Raw genomic sequence first — 19149 nt, forward strand, 5'->3', positions numbered from 1 at the left:
TCCACTGGAACCTGCTGTAAGTGGGATATCATGTCCAAAATTTGACATTTCTAATATCTTTAAGGAAAGAGTCTAGCTCTTTTTCAAGCAGCTCTCAAATGCACATGAGTGAAGCCACTAACTTGGGGATACCTGCTGTTGGTGAGCATCTCCACCCAAAGCTGCAAACCCCCTGCCCAGCTGCTCCTTAATCCTGGGGGCACCTCAAGTCTTTAAAGCTCCAAGTTTCCAACAGAAAATTTTCCTGTATCTCTAAACACCCACCTCTGGTCATGCCTGAAACTCCCCAAGCCTTGCAATGCAAAGTGAGTAAGCCACATGCTCACACTTAGAGCCAGCAAGAGCCATGGCTCAGGCACTTCCCTTCTAATGTGATAAGCCTTGACAGGAGCTCCTGGTGCTCTCAGCACTGGATGCTGCAGAACAGAGTCGCTGCCACCTCCTCCAACCCAGGAAGTCATCTAAGACCAGCCTCAAGGCGAGAGCACACAAGCTGCACCCCAATGAATAAGCATGATGGAAACAGGTCAGAATACAACAACTAGATTCTGTTGGGTAGTTACTGGAAAAAGTTGCATCTTTTTCCATATTTACCCTAGTTCCCCTTTGGGAATCTCTTATGCACTTGCCTCTTGCCTTAATCCTGGTACGTGCCCAGATGCTCTGTATGAGCTCCTAAAGCTCTTACAACAAAAAAACAGAATCAAATGTTGCTATATACATGGATGAATATACATATTAAAGAACATATATATATAAATATAAATGTGTATCTAAATGTTTATAGCATATCATTGTGTTCTGTCAGGCCAGGTCTTGTATGCTTCCCCCTCAGTACAGCTGGAGGGAGGGCAGCATTTCTTTCCACAACAAGGCTATTTGGAGGAGATACAGGCAAAAATCCCAAGATGCTTCATTCCTGTTATAAAGAGGTTAAATAAAACAATAACAGGGCACAAACTGGGGACACAACAGCATCACCAGACTCTTCAGGCAGTGACACTACATGTACCATCAGGGCCAGCGGGTGGGCTGTATAGAACACATGACAACACCCTGCTGTAATCACTCAGCATCAGCACACGAGGAGGTGGCATCTCAGGCTCACAACTCTGATGATTTATGATGCACTCAGGACTCTCCAAAGGCATTATTTATTTGCATTACCAAGAGGACTTAATTATTCCTCCTCACATTAGAGGAGACACTGAGAGCTCCTGTAATGAAGAAAATCATTTTGACCAGCAAACAGAGCACATGCCACAATCAAACATTTATCAGACAAAGTCAGATAGCTGAAGAGTTCGTACTTCAGACTCTCACTGTATAGAGCTCTGTGTGCCTGATCTACACAGGCTGACCCATAAACCTCATGGAACAAAGCTAAGCAAGCTTCTCAGTGGGTACTGCTGCAGAAGAGGCCCAGCAATGCCAGAAAGCAGAACAGTAGAGGAAGAAACAGCACCTAACAACTTCACATCCCAAGAACTGGCAAGAACAGGGGTTAAAAATAATAAATAAAGTCAAGCAAATCAGATTTAGGACCAGGAGACCCATTTTCATGTCTGAGTTTTGGCAGCAAGGGTAGCTCAGCGGTCAGAAGAGGGGCCTTGAAGGTATCTGGCAGCTTTTCACAAGCACTAAACCTATTGGCAGCTTCTGGAAAACAAGCACGCTGTAAACATCTCTAAAGCATTTCCATTCTTTTAAATTACTTTAAGGCAAAGTTTCAAAAAGTGTTTTTAGCCCAGTGGGATTCTCATAAGCACCTCAGCAATAGGCACCTAATTCCTGATGAAGTCAGCACTTGACTCACTACAACATGTTTATCATCTCTAAGACCAACTGAAAGCACATTAGGACACTGCTGATGGTGCTGCAGTTCCCAAAGGTGACAGTGACACCAAAGACAACAAAGACAGTGATGGGCACCAACCAATTTGCACAGGGACCATATCTGCTATTTCTAGACTGGGGCAGTCCAGAGAGTGATGTTCCATCACCAAAGACACAACACAGCACCCAAAGGTGAAACAGCCCCTCAACTGCTGATGGTGCCTTCCCCAGGAGCTCACTGGTGGACTACTGTGGAGCTCCAAGCCTTTTTTTATCCCAAATGCAGTTAAAGTTTGAGAGACAATAACTGATGTCATTAAGAAACATTCCCTGTGGGAATCCAAGGGAGATTGTATCTATTATGGCTTTGAGCAACCTGGTCTAGTGGAAGGTGTCCCTGCCCATGGCAGGGGGTTGGAACTGGATGAGCTTTAAGGTCTCTTCCAGCATAAACCAGTCTCTGATTCAAGCCCAAGGCTGCATTATTCACAGTGAGACAACATTCTTGGGTTTCTGGGATCAGAGACACTGTCTATGGTCTTGAAACAACAGAAAGTCCTTCATGATCAGAACCAAAAAAAAATCCAACCCCACAGTCTCTCTCCACTTGGAAGTTACCCCACCTCAATCTGCTGCAGGACTTAGACCTTCCATGGAGAAAGAAAACCACAAAACTCAGGGACAACTGATACTCAGCACCCAGCTGAGGAGGTTGGGCTGGGTGGACACAAAGCCTTTCATGTCCAGTTGTTTGATGTTTTCTTTAACATCTAAGAAGCCCATGTGATCATCAGATCAAGCACTTCTAAATGCTTCTTCAGTTAACTAATCCAGGGCCTTTAGATGTAACCAGGATTGTTCCTCTGCCCAGGTCAGTGTTCTTCCATGAGCACAGCAACACAATGACCTCTTCTCCCACTCCCCATGAGAGGCGAGTCCCCATGTCCCTGTCAAATAATGGTGTTCACTATTCAAGTTACTCCTTGGCAAAATACAAATGTACAGCCAGCATTTTAAATACTGGCATCTCTATGCATTGAACATAGTAATTACAGCTCACAAGCATTCAGGGGAGGGACACGTTTCTCTGCAGTGAATGGGGCATTCAGTATCCGCTTGACATCAGCTCCTGAAAAGTGGAAATTACAGGGATCATCACTTGGGTGGAGTAGAAACGTGCATTAATGCCAGTGAGCAGGGTGGTCAGCTCAGCTCCCAGCACTGCTGCCATTCTGCATCCCCATAGGGTCATTTGCCTGAAGGTGCAGAGAGCACCAGGACCTGGAGTTGGTCAATCACCAGAAGGGTTTGGTGTGCGGTAGTCTGAGCTCTTTACACTTTGGAGCAATAAGGACAGAGGTAAGAGCAACAGGAGCTATTGTGGAAGCAGGACTTGACTTGCTGGGTATTTGAGCTGAGTGAGGTTGATGGTACCTCCTGCATGGGCAACAAGGTTGTGGTAGCAGCTTTGAAGCATCCTTGAGAAGGTCACCACTTGCTTTTGTGGCCTGAGCTATGTGAGAACAAAGGAGAATGGGACATCCTTGTGCTCATAAAGCTGCCAGGACCACTACCTGCTCTAAATAGCCCCTAGCCATTGCAAGTTGGAGGGGACAACAGCCCAGATGAGCCCTATTGAACCACCTCCTGGACAGAGCGGAGACAAGGCTGCCCACTATTTCCGGGGAGGAAGAGTGGGCCACACCACTCGAGCCATAGCCACACAGGTTGATGCTTCTATCCAAAAACCATGAAGAGAAACAGTACCTTTTCTTGTAGAAAAGGTGGTTCTCAAAAGCAAGGAGAGTCTGGAGGCAGGTTAATAAAGCCTGGCTTTCCACTCGGATACTAACAGCAGCAGTATGAATGGGGGCAAGTTACTGATTTACACTATCCGAGAAGAGAAAATGAGAAAGGAACACAACTATTTTTCCCACTTTGAAGTCTCACCTCCCTGCAGATGTGGGAGCAGGCCCACAGGGTAGTTGCATATAGCTCTGCTCTTCAGTTTACTCCCAGCTCCATCAGCCTCCCCTGCCAAATCAGCCTGCAAACACCAGGTCCCACACTGACACTGCCAGACATGGTCTCCGTCCATCCATTCTCCAACCTTTCTGAGCCTCTTGTTCATTTTATACATAACCAGAACAAAATTTCAATAATTTGATCAGAAATTGGTTTCTTGCTTTAGTCCCAAAACAGCTGATAACACACAATAACTGAGCAGCCCAGTTCACTGCTTAGCATATTTCTCTTTATTGAGGACATTACTGTTCCTGTTTCAGTTTAATACAGGATTAGTTATTGGGAACGGCTGCATTTTTCACTTCACTGAGAAACAAACACATCAGGCTCATTTTGCTTTGCAAGCAGCATAAAAGCAAAAGAGCTCAATACTTTCTAAGAGAAGCGTTTGCACTCTTGATGTTCCCTCCTTGTCCAACCTCAGAGCCCTATGAGCCCTCTCCTTGCATGAAGCCTACAAAAGAACACATACAGGAGTTTGGGGGTTGCACAGATGAACCCCAAATATCTTTGCAGCTCTGAGCAGCAGCTCCCAGAGCTGGAGGGCCATTAGACTGTGCTCTCATTTCTTCCCTTGTTGCCCTCTCCTGCTGAAGACACAGCTGAACATAAAATGGATAAGACTGCTGGGTTATCAGGGGGCTGCAGGATGCTGCCTGTGCAAGCAGCAAGTGTTTGGCATCTCGGATCTGGGGGGCCTTTCTCCTCGGACATAAATAAAACCAGCTTCTTAATTAAGTACTGAGTATTGATTTCATTTTCATCCTATTAACTGCTTTGCTCTACATGTGTTTGCTACACTCTGTAGGATTCCCTTTACCCCCACCCTGTATATGTACAAATGGCAAAGATGAAACAGCTTCATTAGTCCTATCTACTCTTCAGTCACCAGTTGGTTTTGGTTTTGGTTTTTTTTTTTTTTTGCTTTAAAGTGCTCATAAAAGAGCCTCCTTGACAGCTTCCAGGCCTGCATCTCTCCAGCAGAGCTAAGATGCATGAACCAACATCAAGAGCTCTGCTACTTTTGAAAGAGAGGAGGAGAAGAAAAGGGGAAAAAATCCTCTGCAGATCTCATAAAGAAACCTATCTATCTTCTGGGTAACTCACACCCCCAGCCTGGGGTAGGTGATGGGAGCTGGAGGGGCCATAAAAGCCAACCCCTAGAGCTAATGCCATATGTTGATCCTTATTGTTTTGTAAAAAAGTAACAACACTTTGTTCTTAAACACTGAGCCCCAGCAGAGCCTGAGCAGCAGAAGGTCAGGTCAGCCCACGAGGGAGCTGACCTGCTAAAACGAAAATCAAAGATTCTTGTTTCCCCCTACATAACCAGATATGGGAGAAAGCCTCATGAGGGAGAGGAGAGAGACAGGTATCAAGTTAGAGAGTGAAAATATGGGAAAATCTGAAAGAGTAGAGAGATAAGAGGAGAGCAAGAAGAAAACCAGCATTTTCCATAGTGCTAGAATTGAAACACACTGAAAGAGTTGAGTTTATACTGCATCCTCTGAGGTTATTTGCATCAGTAACAAGTTCATGAACTTGCAAAACCACAGTCTTTGACCGAAAGAATTCATAATCAAAATTAAGACTTCCAACAAGAAAGGAGAACAACCAGAGGAAGGCTGTTTAGACAAATGAATAGGGGAGGCATGTAAATAATTAGAGAAAAAAAAGAGGAAAAAAAAAAAAAAAGCTATTTTCGTCTCTTAATTTTGCTTTGGGGGATATCGGAGGAGGGGACTGAAGGAATGAGAGCTGGTTAGGAAGCTCAGGGAAGATGTTCCCTGCAGAAATTAGAGCTGGTGGAGGTAAGGTGAGGATAAAACTCAGCATGAGACCAGACAGGTTTCTCAGGGCTTTATAGCACTTCCTAAACCTTCAAGTGTTTGAGATTGCTTTGATATTGAGCTGAAATCCCCAGAATTTCCAGCACTCAACCACAAGTAAATATTTATTTACTAGAGACAAAGAACTAAAACAGGCTGGGCGGAGAGGGGATGGAGCAAACCCAAGGAGAAGGACTTGGGGGTGTTATTGATGAGCTCCCCATGACCCAGCTTCAGTGCATGCTTGAGCCCAGAACCCCCCCGTGTGCTGGGCTGCACCCCCAGAGCATGAGCAGCAGGTCAGGGAGGGAATCCTGCCCCTCTGCTGCGCTCTGGGGAGACCCCCCCTGCAGTCCTGATCCAGCTCTGGGGCAACAACACAAGAGGGACGTGGAGCTGCTGGAGCGAGGCCAGAGGAGGTCATGGAGATGCTGCGAGGGCTGGAGCAGCTCTGCTCTGGAGCCAGGCTGAGAGAGCTGGGCTGGGGCAGCCTGGAGAAGAGAAGGCTCCTGAAGGGGAGACCTTAGAGCAGCTCCAGTGCCTAAAGGGGCTCCAGGAAACCTGGAGAGGGGCTTTGGACAAGGGCCTGGAGGGACAGGACAAGGGGATTGGCTTTAACCTGCCAGAGGGGAGATTGAGATGAGCTCTGAGGCAGAAGCTCTTCCCTGTGAGGGTGCTGAGGCGCTGCACAGGGTGCCCAGAGAAGCTGTGGCTGCCCCATCCCTGGCAGTGTTCAAGGCCGCGTTGGACACAGGGGCTTGGAGCAACCTGCTCTAGTGGAAGGTGTCCCTGCCCGTGGCAGGGGGTTGGAACTGGGTGAGCTTTAAGGTCCCTTCCAACCCAAACCAATCTAGGATTCCTGTCATCCAAGTCTGGGAACTGGCCTGAACTACAGCTGGATAAGACAAACAGCCTGACACTTGTTGGTCTCTTAACACCAAAGACAATTACCTATAAGGTCAATGAAGAATAATCAATAATGTGTCCAGTGAATTTAACTATCTCTGGCATGAATGTATCTGCTATCTTCCAAATGCACAGTTGATTTACCGAAGACTTCTGGTAAAGCTTCACATTTCGATCTCTGTTGTTTTTCAAAGCAGAATTGAGTTAGATCATTTGCCTAATTCTAGGCAGTACTTTGATCATTGCGACGATTTCAGAAATAGCTTGAAAATTGTCACATGTGCCAAGTTAAGTGGCCGCAGGGACTGGGTGCAGAAGAGGTATCTGAGCTCTATTTCACAGTCCAGATTTTATTTTCTCTGTTTTGTTTCAAGAAATAAGGCTCAACAACATCAAAGCAGCATGTCCTTAAGTCCATCCATCAGCTGGAAGAACTCCTTGTAGTCATCATCGAAGCAGCATTCGCTGATGTTGCACCAGGATCCCAGTTCTGCAGATCTGTAGACCAGGCACCACTTATTTCAACTGAATTAGCAAGAAAGGTCTGGACTGGTTAATTGGAATTATTTAGCCATAATGTTTTTGCACTTCTCGTCCTCTCCTCAGCATAATGTTTTCTAAATTGAATTCCTTATGCAGCAAAATCCAATATGCAGCAAAATTGTTGTTGCCAGAGAAATATAACTTTTTGGGTCTGGCTGATGGCAGCAGCTCCCAGTGACCCCTTTTGTGTCCCCATCCTCTGCCCAGCATCATTAGAAGTGAGTTTCCTTTGATCCAGGTCCATGGGGCAGTGACCACACCAGGATCACGCAGGTAGCGTGGCTGCAAGGCAGGCTCAGCACCAGGAGATCCCCTTGGGCAGCTCCATCTTCCTTCCCATGCCGGAATTCCAGGGAAATCTGTGCATAACCAAGCCAGACATCCCTTGTCTGACCTTTTTCTGTGTGGAATTTATGAAGAATTATGGAGATACTGCAAATAACTGGAAGAAACTGATTTTGCATAGGCCAGCATACTGTGAGGTCCAGGCACCATCCACCACAGCATGTATTTTTACACACAGGGGAGGCCTCCACACTTAGAGCAAATGCAGAGACATCAAACAGCACCTTCATGCAACACAGAGGGTCTGGGAAGCGCTTTTCCAACACACAGAGCTGCAATGCCAGCAAGCAGCTCCCAGTGATGGCACAGGGACAGTCATCTTCCAGGCCCACAGGGGCACAGCCCGCATAGACAGTGAGAGGCATCAGCCTGCATAAAGCTGAAACTGTGCAGAGAGAAACCATTTAAAGCATCACACCCCAACAGACGTCACTGTATCTGGGGAGGTGGATTGTCTGTAATGGCAAATGCTGTGCTGCTGGATCTCCTGCTATGGGAGAGCTGGACTGGGAGGTCTCTGAGTCCTGGGAGGCTGCTTATCAGAGAGATACATGTCCACAGCAGCCAGAGCACTGGCTTTGGAGCACACCCAGCCTGGGGGCTTACCACCACCTTCACCAATATATACACTGCACGGAGACACTAGGATGGAGAGTTTGCAGGTCACTTGGTATTCTTTTCCCTTCTCCGCCAAAGGTTAATGAAGTTTGCAATAGTCCTTTCATAGAATTCCAGCCTGCTTTGTGTTGGAAGGGACCTTAAAGCTCACCCAGTTCCAACCCCCTGCCACGGGCAGGGACACCTTCCACTGGAGCAGGTTGCTCCAAGCCCCTGTGTCCAACCTGGCCTTGAGCACTTCTTTGGACACTTCTGCAGAAAGAATAACCCAAAACCACAAGACTAAAAATATTTATCTGCAAAATCTGCTTTCCAGGCTAGTTTTAAAAACTGGTCTTATACCACAGTCTTTCTTTATCTCCTCCAATGTCTTTGCAAGTTTGGTCCCAAATCCTTGACTTTCTATTCTAGTTCTCTTCTTATGGGAGCAAGAGGGTCTGTTCTCCCAGGCACACACAGGACCCAGCACAGCAGCACCCTCATTAGTTGTTAAGGACTTGGAGTGAGGTTTTCAAATGTCCATGGGCAAGTCAGGAGCCTAAAGGACCACAGAGTCCACTGGGAAGTTTTATTCCCATTTACTGATGGGAAACTGAGGCACAGAGATACCTTCCAGCTACCAAGAGGATGCATAGAGGGATGGGTAAGAGCATCCATGCCACTACTTAAAATGTATGAAGTCTCTAAATGGAAGAGCAAGAAGCAAGGTGGGGTTGAGCCACCAAACACAAGCAAGCCTGGGGCAGAGCTGGACACGTTCATGTCTCATAGCTGAGTGATTTAGCAACATCTGAGTTCAAGAAGATGATTTATACCCAAGGTAAATGCAGTGAGAGCTTCAGTAGGAATAGCACCAGCACAAAGTTGCCTGAATCTGCTTTTATCTCCAATTTAAATCCAGCACCTTGGCACTTCCCCATCCCAGTGTGCAGGGTGGGTGCTGCTGGTGCTGACCATCACATCTCTGCCCACTGAGTCATCAAGTCCTGCTCCCTCTGCACCCCGAGGTGAGCGGCTTCAGAGCCCTGTGGGGTACCAACCCGAGCTGCTCCCCCCGAAGAGCTGTGGCTGCTCGGGGAGATTTGCACCGTGGACAGAAAAGTGGCTCCAGCCACAGCAGGAGGGAAACGCAGACAAGCGTCAGCAAAACTAAATGCTTCCATGACACAAAAGTTGCTGAACTTCTTCCAGCTCCTGAACTTTCATCCCTTCCCTGTCAAAGGGATCTTCATGACACAAGAATATTCTCCCCAGTTCTTTACCCATTTATACCATCATTTTGCTAACATTACAGGCCATGTTTGCTGTTCACTAGGTCCCGAGCAATTTATCCCACTTATTTTCCTCCAACAGCTGCATGACCAGAGAGAAATTCTCTTCCCAGCAGAGGATATTTGTCTTATTGTGCCTGGGTAAAGCTTATCTGCTTCTTTGCTGCTCAGAATTGCATTTACAAAGCACAACAAGGACAAAGCCAAGCGCACTAATTGCTGTTGCTCAGGTGGAATATTTTCTGCCTACCCTCAGCCCTGCAGCACTGGGGCTTTACACTTTATCTAGTACAAGTGAGCCACACAGAAGGCTTCTATTATTTACCCATCACAACTATTTCATTGCCACTCTATTTTCTGAAAGAAGGAAGAAAAACCTCAGTGATTTCTTACATCTTGTTCTGCTTTTCAAGCAAGGATTGCTGATTCTTTTTTTAAGCTTATTACCCATCACAAATACATCACCATTTAAATCAACCTCATTCTGAAAACACAGATGGAAGCGCCTTCAGAAGACAGGGGAAGCTCTTGATAACTGGGTGCTTTATGTCCTCAATACAGCAGGCTCCAGGCAGCTCCCTTCCAGGCTTCCATGGGATTAGCATGGTGCACCAAGCAACGCCCAGCAGAGAGGGCTTCTAGCGCCTATATCTCTATATTTTCTACCTTATCAACACCACAAATCCGCATCTTACCTTTTTCCCAGCTTACTTAGCCTCCTACTGACCCTGGGTTCATGCAGCAGAGCCCAGGTCAGATGCTTCACACCCAACACTGGTGCTTTAAAGCATCCCCAGTAGAGCAGCAGCGTGGGATGGGAATCAATCAGTCTGTAAAGACCAGCTGGTAGCGCTTACCCTTTCTCCCCTTTCCTTAGGGAAGGGAAAACCATCCCAAATGCAAAATGCTCCACAGCCACCTCCTCAAAGTCAGCTCAGCCCAAAATGCACTTGGTTCTCCCCAGGCTTAGAGGCATTTATACCCTTTGCAAACCCACCCTCAGTAGCTAACTGGGTCCATAGGATCCATATGTGTCCAACACTTTCTATTCCTGCAGCAGTATTAAAGACTTCTGCAGCCAGCGAAGTTGGCAAATGGATCTCTCTTAAAATAGCCAGCCCTTTTCCTAATGTAGTCTCTTGTCATTCTTGTTAGATAGCAGAGCTCCAAGGATTTAAACAAAGTCTTGGCTTACTGTGCCAATGCCCTGCTCCTACCAGGTCAGCTGGGGAAGTTTGGTGTAATGATGGATTTGATCCCAAACAAACATCAGGCTGTGATGGCTTAATAAGAGCATCAGCAGCCCTGGGGCATAAACCTGGTCCCAGGAGGTCTGGGTAGGGCAGACAAAGGCTTTCATTTTAGGTACCTGTTCCAGTATCTAGCTACATGCTCCAGTGTTTAAAGCATGGCTACAAAGAAGATGGAGACTCCCTTTTTATAAGGAGAGTATGAGGAGTGATGGGCACAGGTTACTCCTGGGAAGATTCTAGTTAGACACAAGAGGAAAATTTTTCCCGATGAGAACAATCAGCCATTGGAATAATCTCCTTGGGGAAGTGGTGGATTCCCCAATACTGGACACTTTTAAGTGGCAGCTGGACATGGTGCTGGAACACCTTGTCTAGACCATGTTTTTTTCAGAGAAAGTCTGGACCAGATGATCATAGAATCCCAGCCTGGTTTGTGTTGGAAGGGACCTTAAATCTCATCCAGCTCCAAGCCCCTGCCACGGGCAGGGACACCTTCCACTAGAGCAGGTTGCTCCAAGCCCCTGTGTCCAACCTGGCCTTGAACACTGCCAGGGATGGGGCAGCCACAGCTGCTCTGTCACATACCCCAACCCCAGAGCTCCCCCAACCCTACACCGGCTGTTTCAGGGAGGTCACTTCCAACCCTGTATTCTATGACTTTGTGATTAAAACCCTTCAGGCCTCCTGCAGAGAGGAAGGTGAGGAGAGGAGCTGCCAAACAAACCCCAACTGTTTTGGCCACCTTTGCTGATGCTGACCACGTGCTGATCAGGGTGTAACATGGTCGGAACACTCTCATTGCCTGTTTCCTTCCTTCCACTTCTCCACCCATCCCGGAAGGGTTGGGGAGCATTTATTCATTATAAATTCATTATAAATACAAGCTTGCTGGTTATGGGGGCATTTCCTTGCTGCAGGGACTGAGCTCCCTTTGATGCTGCAGTAAGAGCAGAGGTAACCCAAGGGTCCAGCTTGCAGGTACATCCAGCAAGACAGTGTCCCCGCCATGTCTTCTGCTGCCAGCAAAGCAGGAGCCCCAGCAGTTGCTTAACACAGTTAATAGGTGCTGAGTCCTTTAATGACTCTCCCATTGGTTAAACAGAAATTAAAAGGCAAAGCTGAGCAGGAAAACTCAGGCCTGGGCTGACCTTGTTCAACCTCCCCCTCCCAAGTCATCCCACTCCTGCTCTCAGGCCCTGTTAAGTAATATTTGTTTTTCTGGTCATTTAGTCCATCAGTGCTAATGCCTGGGAAAGGGAGGGGGCATCATCACCGCTGCCCTCGCCTGCTTCATCCCTCCCATCCCATCTGTGGGCTTTAAACCTGAACCTGAGCCTGGTGCGAGGCTCTCATAACCAGCAGCCAGGACATCAATGCTTTTCCCTGCCAACAGCGATAGCACCCGTGCCTTTTCATCCCGCCCAAAGCACTGGAAAGGAAATTAAAAGGGCGATAAGGGAGCTCTTTCAGCAGGGAAGGGAATATTCGGTGCTATCGGAGAGATAAACTAATATTTCTTCCAGCTCTGGCAAAGGCCCAGGAATGAGACGTGGGATGAAATCTACGTTTATAGAGTTTTCATAACTCTTCCAGGCTGCAGGATAACCATCGCCCTCGCTCACATTTCCTCAGGGAGGGAGGTCAGCACTGTGGGACAAAGGGAGAGACAGAGTCTATAAGGAGGAGAAGCCAGATCAGCTCCAGTATTTCAGGGTAGTTTTATGGTCCAGTGCAGCTGCAGGGCAGCAGATGCTGCCTTTGGGTGCCTTTCTAACACCCCCCATGTCCAGCAGCCCCCAGAGACAGGAACCTGCAGAGGGTTTGTACAAGCTGGATTTGACTCATCCATGTCTCATCCATTGGCCCCAGAGCAGGGGACTGGCCTCTGTATGATGCTCCTCTATAGCTATAGGGGCTGATGCCCACCAGGAGGCAGGTGTGCTGGTGGTCCCCAGCATTCCCTGAAGGGGATCCAATGGGAACGAGAAGGGGAGTAGGGATATTCCATGCATGGAAGGAGAGCAGCATCTCCTCCAGCTCTCTGAACTTAGGATTTTGCCCCGTTACCCTCCTCCCATTCATATGGGCAAGGATGAGATGCTGCAGAATGCTCAGGATGCGCCCACAGCTCAGCCCCACGCCCACCTGAGCTCAGCACCAAATCCAGCATCCGTGCATGTGGTCCCACTCCGGGGGACAGCCCTGTGACCATGGGAACACCCCAAAGCATCACTCATTGAGTGCCCGAATCCCCAGGAGAAAGCCAATGAGTGATTGAAGGTTTCTGTGTGCCCGCAGCAGAGGTGAGAGGAGACCCTGGCCCTGCACAGGGTAGTTGTGAGGCCTCGTGTCTCGCTTGGCAGTGGCTGAAAAGGAAAAGATCCTGTGCTGGTAAGTGCATGAGCAAAGTGGCAACTGGCTGCTGGGGAGCGAAGCCTGGAGCAGATGCTCCTGCTGCATTGAAAGAAAAGAAATCTCTGCATCAAACAAAGCAGAATCAGAGCCACAGACACCTCCCAGGCTTTGTAAGGAGCCAGCAATTAGTGACAGAGCAGCTTCGCTCCGGGGCAAAACACTGACATTGAAATTGTTGCATCCTTTGAAGTGAAGCATCTAAACAAGCTGCTACCCTCAGTTGAGTGGGTTCGGCTTCATCTGCGTATCCCAACCCCAGAGCCCCCCGCTTCACACCGGCTGTTTCACGGCAGAAATGCCTATTGAAACAGGCATCCCTTCTCCAGCTCATCCTCACCTGTGGAAATGTGGTGGGGCCTTAAATGTGGAGCTTTAATTTGTAGTTATTGGCACAGGAAAGCAAAGACATCGCTTAGTGGTGCTGGGGACCACTGGGGGCAAACCATGTTCAAACTCCACCCATGCGAACATCCTCCCTGCACCCAGGACCAGCATCGTGTGATCCCATGAATCCCCAAAACCAAGTGTGTTTCCTGGTGTGTTTCGCAACACCGGAAAAAGAACTCATTCAGGAACGTTACACTCAGAGATTAGATTTCTCTGGGGGTTTTCCACTTCTCACCTTCAATTAAAGCAGTTTATTTTCATCACGATGTTTAATTATCCAATATTGGAATGAATTATTATAATTAGAATTAGCCTGTAGTTAAATGGTCTCGATGTGCAAGAGCACAGGGGTGTCTTCAAGGATCCTGCTTGCTTTCCCCGACAGCTCTGGCTCATCCCAACAGCACCCAATACAATTCCAGCAGCAAAACTCAATATGGAATCATAGAATCAACCAGGTTGGAAAAGCTCTTTAAGCTCATCAAGTCCAACCATTCCCCAGCACTGCCAAGGCCACCACTAACCCATGGCACTGAGGGCCTCATCTGCAAGGTGTGTGAACACTTGCAGGGACGGTGACTCCAGCACTGCCCTGTCTCATCAAACCTACTCAATCTCCAGACATCACATTTTATTGACCTCAAGCCGCCTGACTGGTGAGGGAGGATGATGAGGGGCATCACTGGGTGATGAGAGGTGGGCAAGAGGATGTGGCCAGACCCGTCCCTGCTCCTCCCACCCCCGCTGGCATTGGGCTGGGCTTTTCCTTTTGTTTATGACCGTTTCTATGAGCTATTGACTGGCAGTGACTCAGAGCTCCGTCATGTTCCCGACGCAGGTGAATAGTGAGGGCACGTGTTGGCTGTGCTTAGTCCTGCTGCCCTGGCAGCCCCTACCCATGTCTGGAACCACAGGGCTTGGGGGGACCCCCCAGCATGGCTCCACTGGGTGCACCCCACAGCACCCCAAACCCAGCCCCTGCCCGCTCGGGGCTGCCGGCCCAGCCCAACACCCGCAGAGCCCGTGGTTCCTCCTGCTGCCACTTCCCATCACAGGAACATCCCAGGGTTTGCTCACAAGAAGATTCACAAGCAGAGGCTGGGCTCCCAAACGGGGTAATGTTAAGACCAAAGAATTAGGGCAGGAGCAGCTCTGCTCTGGAGCCAGGCTGAGAGAGCTGGGCTGGGGCAGCCTGGAGAAGAGAAGGCTCCTGAAGGGGAGACCTTAGAGCAGCTCCAGTGCCTAAAGGGGCTCCAGGAAACCTGGAGAGGGGCTTTGGACAAGGGCCTGGAGGGACAGGACAAGGGGAATGGCTTTAGCCTGCCAGAGGGGAGATTGAGATGAGCTCTGAGGCAGAAGCTCTTCCCTGTGAGGGTGCTGAGGCGCTGGCACAGGGTGCCCAGAGAAGCTGTGGCTGCCCCATCCCTGGCAGTGTTCAAGGCCAGGTTGGACACAGGGGCTTGGAGCAACCTGCTCTAGTGGAAGGTGTCCCTGCCCGTGGCAGGGGGTTGGAACTGGGTGAGCTTTAAGGTCCCTTCCAACCCAAACCAGACTGGGATTCTATGAATTATACAATATATAAAACTCAGCTTCTCCCAGAACTCAAAGCAACGCTCAGGCTGCTTCTTCCCACCTTGAAAGTCCGCAGGGCTGGGGGTTTAAATCCTTCTTTCACTTTCCAGCCAAAGGATGGCACCAGCCCCAGGCCCACCCGGAACCAGCACACAAAAAACCCAAATTCCTTTTAAAACACCTTTGCTTTTTTTTGCTTTTTTTTTTTTTTATTGGTTTCATTGAAAACAGAACAAGAAAATGAGCAGAGCCAAAAGAGCGCTCCTCCAACGGTCCGAAACAGCAACCGAAAATAATAATAATAAACATGACGGCATTATGAATGTTCTAGAAGAGATGAACAAAAGAAACTGGTACTGCCCTAATTACAGTATTTAAAGATATATGCAAAAACAAAAACAAAAGAACAGAACAAAACTGAAGGTAATGACCTGCGCAGCCACCACACAAAAGGTGATGGCAAATTTTATTCACACTACAATACTAACAATTTAAAAAAAGGTTTTTTTTTTCCTGCATTTTTATACTAAAATCACTTTGTTCTTTTTATACAATTGATAAGTTTATATTCACGTGGTGAGCAAAAATCACACCAGAATCAGCACCGTTTTGTTGTGTGGTTTCTCTTTGTTGTCGTTTTGGTTTTTTTGGGGGTGTTCTTGGGGTTTGTTTTTTTTTTTTTTAATGGGTTTTTATTATTTTATTTTTTGTAGTTTTTAACGCCAGTCCCCAATGTCATGGTAAAAAATAAATCAGTTTCTTGGAACCTCATAGCGTGTGGCTTAAAAATGAATCGAAGGTGCCCAGCGTCGAGGAAAGGGATGGGAACAGACGAGCTGGTGGCATCTGGGATGTCCTCGCCGTTGCACAGCCCGTCTGCTCTTCGCCCCAGCGGCGGCCGCGAGTCGAGGTCCTCTAGAATACATTTATCATTCACTTCGTGTTTATAAAAACAAGGAAAAACCTGATTTGCTGAAGAAGTTTAGTGTCTTGTACGATCCCCTTCGACCTTCCCTCTCTACAACAGCTCATGCGACGGGGCGAGGGGAATCCTTCCATGGAGACAGTAACAGGGCCCAGTGGTGTGGACGAGAGCTGGTTCCTGATGGAGAAAGCCCAAAGGGAGCCCAGGCTCAGGGGAAGCTTCTCTGGTTGGCTCAGGGAGAGCCAGGGACCAAAGGGATTGTGAGGACCATGGGTTTCCTCTCATCAGAAGAGAAAGAAGCCGGTGGATTTGGGAATAAGGAGGGTATTTGTTAGAAATTCCCTCTGGCTCCTAAGGAAAGGCCCCACCACAACGTCCTGTGAGATGTGGGAGAAATCCATGATTAAAAACAACCAACCAACCAAAAAACCAAACAAACCAACAAAAACCAACCAGCAGAACCTGCCCCGGGGCTGTGCCAAGCACCCCGAACGCCAGCACCTCCCTCCCTCCCTCCTACTGCTTAGAAACAAAGTCCCATCAAGTACTCAAAGTTTATTCCAAGTGAACTGGAGATGACTTGGCATGAGCGAGCCATTCAATGAACATTCCGAGGACGAGTGGCTCTCCCCTGGACAACACTTAGAGCATATTAAGAGAAGGAGGCCAGGACAGTTTGCATGGAGAAGAAAACTGCACCAGCCACCCCTCCACACTGTGAAACCCAGCAGCTTTCCAGGCCCAGAGAGGGGAGAACATCATCATGGAGGCGGGATTTGCTTTTACTTATTCCTCAAGTAACAGTCGGTGGCACAGCCCTAAGTGTCACAAACTCTTGGCTTTCCTGGAGAGGGCTTTTTTTTGTGTGTTTTTTCACTTTTTTTCTCTTTAAATGGAAATTCAGACAGTATGTGAATCTATGGGGTTAAAAGGAGTCAGTCTCTGGGGAGCGGAGCCTCAAAAGGGGCCAGCTGCTGTGGCAGAGCTGGTGTCAGGGAGCCCGTTTTCCTGCGTGTCCTGGGACGAGGTGCTCGCCTGCCGCTGGGCCAGCGCTGAGCTCGAGTGTTTGCACTTGGGTGAACCGCACTGACAGCTGAAGAATTTGCCTTTGATGTCCCAGAACCTGTCTCCGTAGTCAAAGCTGCAAGAGAAAGACAAGAGATGAGGTCACTGCAAAGCACCAGCACTCAGGAGCAAAAGGGAGCACTGGAGTCAGAGGCCAGGGCTGGCAATCCACAGAGCTAGGGGGTTTGGAATGCTTCAGGAGATGGAGTGTGCTTGTGGGATCCCTGGGAAGTGAAGGGATGGAGTGATCTTCTGTTCAGTTCTGGGTCCGTCTCTAGAAGAGAGACATTGAGGTGCTGGAGCAGGGCCAGAAAAGGGCAACAGAGCTGGTGCAGGGCCTGGAGCACGAGTGTGATGAGGAACGGCTGAGGGACCTGGGGGGGTTTAGTCTGGAGAAGAGAAGGCTCAGGGGGGACCTTATCGCTCTCTGCAACTGCCTGACAGGAGGATGGAGCCAGGAGGGGGCTGGTCTCTGCTCCCAAGGAACAAGGGATGGGACAAGAGGAAACGGCCTCAAGCTGCACCAGGGCAGGTTTAGATGGAGCTGAGGAACAATTCTTTGCCCAAAGGGTGCTCAGGCATTGGAACAGGCTGCCCAGGGCAGGGCTGGAGTCACCGTCCCTGCAAGTGTTCACACCCCGTGTAGCCGAGGCCCTCAGTCCATGGGTTAGTGGTGGCCTTGGCGGTGCTGGGGAATGGTTGGACTTGATGAGCTTAAAGGTCTTTTCCAACCTGGTTGAGTCTATGATTCTATGACCCTACTCAGGAGCAGCAGAGCTTTCACCCCACCACACTCCCCGCAGCGAGGCAGTGGCAGCCCCAGGACAGAACCTACCCGATTTCTTCTCCAGCTTCTATGTGCCTTGTGCTGAAGAAGGCAATCCTGGGAAAGCGAAGGTCCTGGTGCGACATGAACACTCGCACTGGGATGAGGTTTGGCTCACAGAGGTGGTTGATAAAGCGGCTGATGTTGCCATAGAAACGGGCGTCGATGCAGTACACCTCTCCATCCTAGGGGAGAAATGTGTCATTAGCCATGAGGTGAGGCTGGGTTTACTATCAGTGCTTTTTTCACAAGGGCCTGTAGGGACAGGACAAGGGGAATGGCTTTAACCTGCCAGAGGGGAGATTGAGACGAGCTCTTAGGCAGAAGCTCTTCCCTATGAGGGTGCTGAGGTGCTGGCACAGGGTGCCCAGAGAAGCTGTGGCTGCCCCATCCCTGGCAGTGTTCAAGGCCAGGTTGGACACAGGGGCTTGGAGCAACCTGCTCTAGTGGAAGGTGTCCCTTCCCCTGGCAGGGGGTTGGAGCTGGAGGAGCTTTAAGGTCCCTTCCAACACAAACCATTTCATGACTATGATTCTACGATTACTGCTACTTGTTAAAATAAAACAAATGACCAAACTACTGGTCATTCCACCGATACTCTGCAGAGCTTCAAGAAGAACAACCAGGGCAGGATGCCCACTGCAGGTTTAAAAGGACTAAACACACACTTTTAGATCCAGTACGCTGAACCCCCAGTCTTCTGCACAGCCTTCTGCCCCCCACCAGCCCAAAGACCTCTGGAAATGCCCCTGTCACTGCCTGGCCCATCGGCTCTCCCCACTCTGCCCAGGTAAAGCACCAGCTTGGCACAGTGGGATTGATGCCTGGTGCAGACAAACACCTTACGGGTACAAGCTGCTGGATAGGGGAACAGCATCTGTTCTGTCCTCTAATTGAACATGACAGCAAGAAAACACAAAGCCAGAGCCTCAAGAAAACACAGGTTTTTGCAGATAAAAGTGCAAGTGAGAACACAGAAATTCCCTTTCCAGAGAGCAGTAATATTTTGTTTTCCTTGAAAAGAAAAGAACCTCCCTCAGGGCTTTTTTATTGCAGCAGAGAATGACTGTGCAAGGCAGAGGCTTTAATTACAGGAGCTAATTTCAGTTGCAAAGAGGCCAAAAGCAAAAGGCTCCATTAGCAGTGCTCAAGCTCCCTTTTGGGCAAGCACCTCACCACCGTCCATTAGGACAAGTGGTGCCAGATCACACCACCCCACTGGGTCACAAGCCCAGGGAAGGTGGCCCAACAGCTGGGCAGGCATCACCCCACATGGTCCCATAACACACACACTGTTATTTTGTATTGCAATTATCAGTAATCCCATCATCCC

General features: G+C 48.7%; 1 protein-coding gene across 22 annotated transcripts in view; it reads right to left on the reverse strand.

Moving 5' to 3' along the window:
• Nucleotides 1-15659: 15659 nt before the first annotated feature.
• EHMT1 (euchromatic histone lysine methyltransferase 1) overlaps nucleotides 15660-19149 on the reverse strand; it is a 118651-nt gene continuing 115161 nt past the window's right edge. For 21 of the 22 annotated variants that reach the window (XM_032920307.1, XM_030506942.1, XM_030506940.1 and 18 more), the window contains 2 exons: nucleotides 17826-18001; nucleotides 15994-17066 (listed from right to left, as the gene is read on the reverse strand). In XM_032920307.1, coding sequence (XP_032776198.1) covers nucleotides 16883-17066; nucleotides 17826-18001 — 360 coding nt within the window. In that variant the 3' untranslated portion in view covers nucleotides 15994-16882. Of the gene's footprint in view, nucleotides 17067-17825; nucleotides 18002-19149 lie in introns of all 22 variants that reach the window. The other variant, XM_030506939.1, reaches the window with a different exon arrangement.

The sequence above is a fragment of the Strigops habroptila genome, chromosome 15, assembly GCF_004027225.2.
Source record: "Strigops habroptila isolate Jane chromosome 15, bStrHab1.2.pri, whole genome shotgun sequence".
NCBI lineage: Eukaryota > Metazoa > Chordata > Aves > Psittaciformes > Psittacidae > Strigops > Strigops habroptila.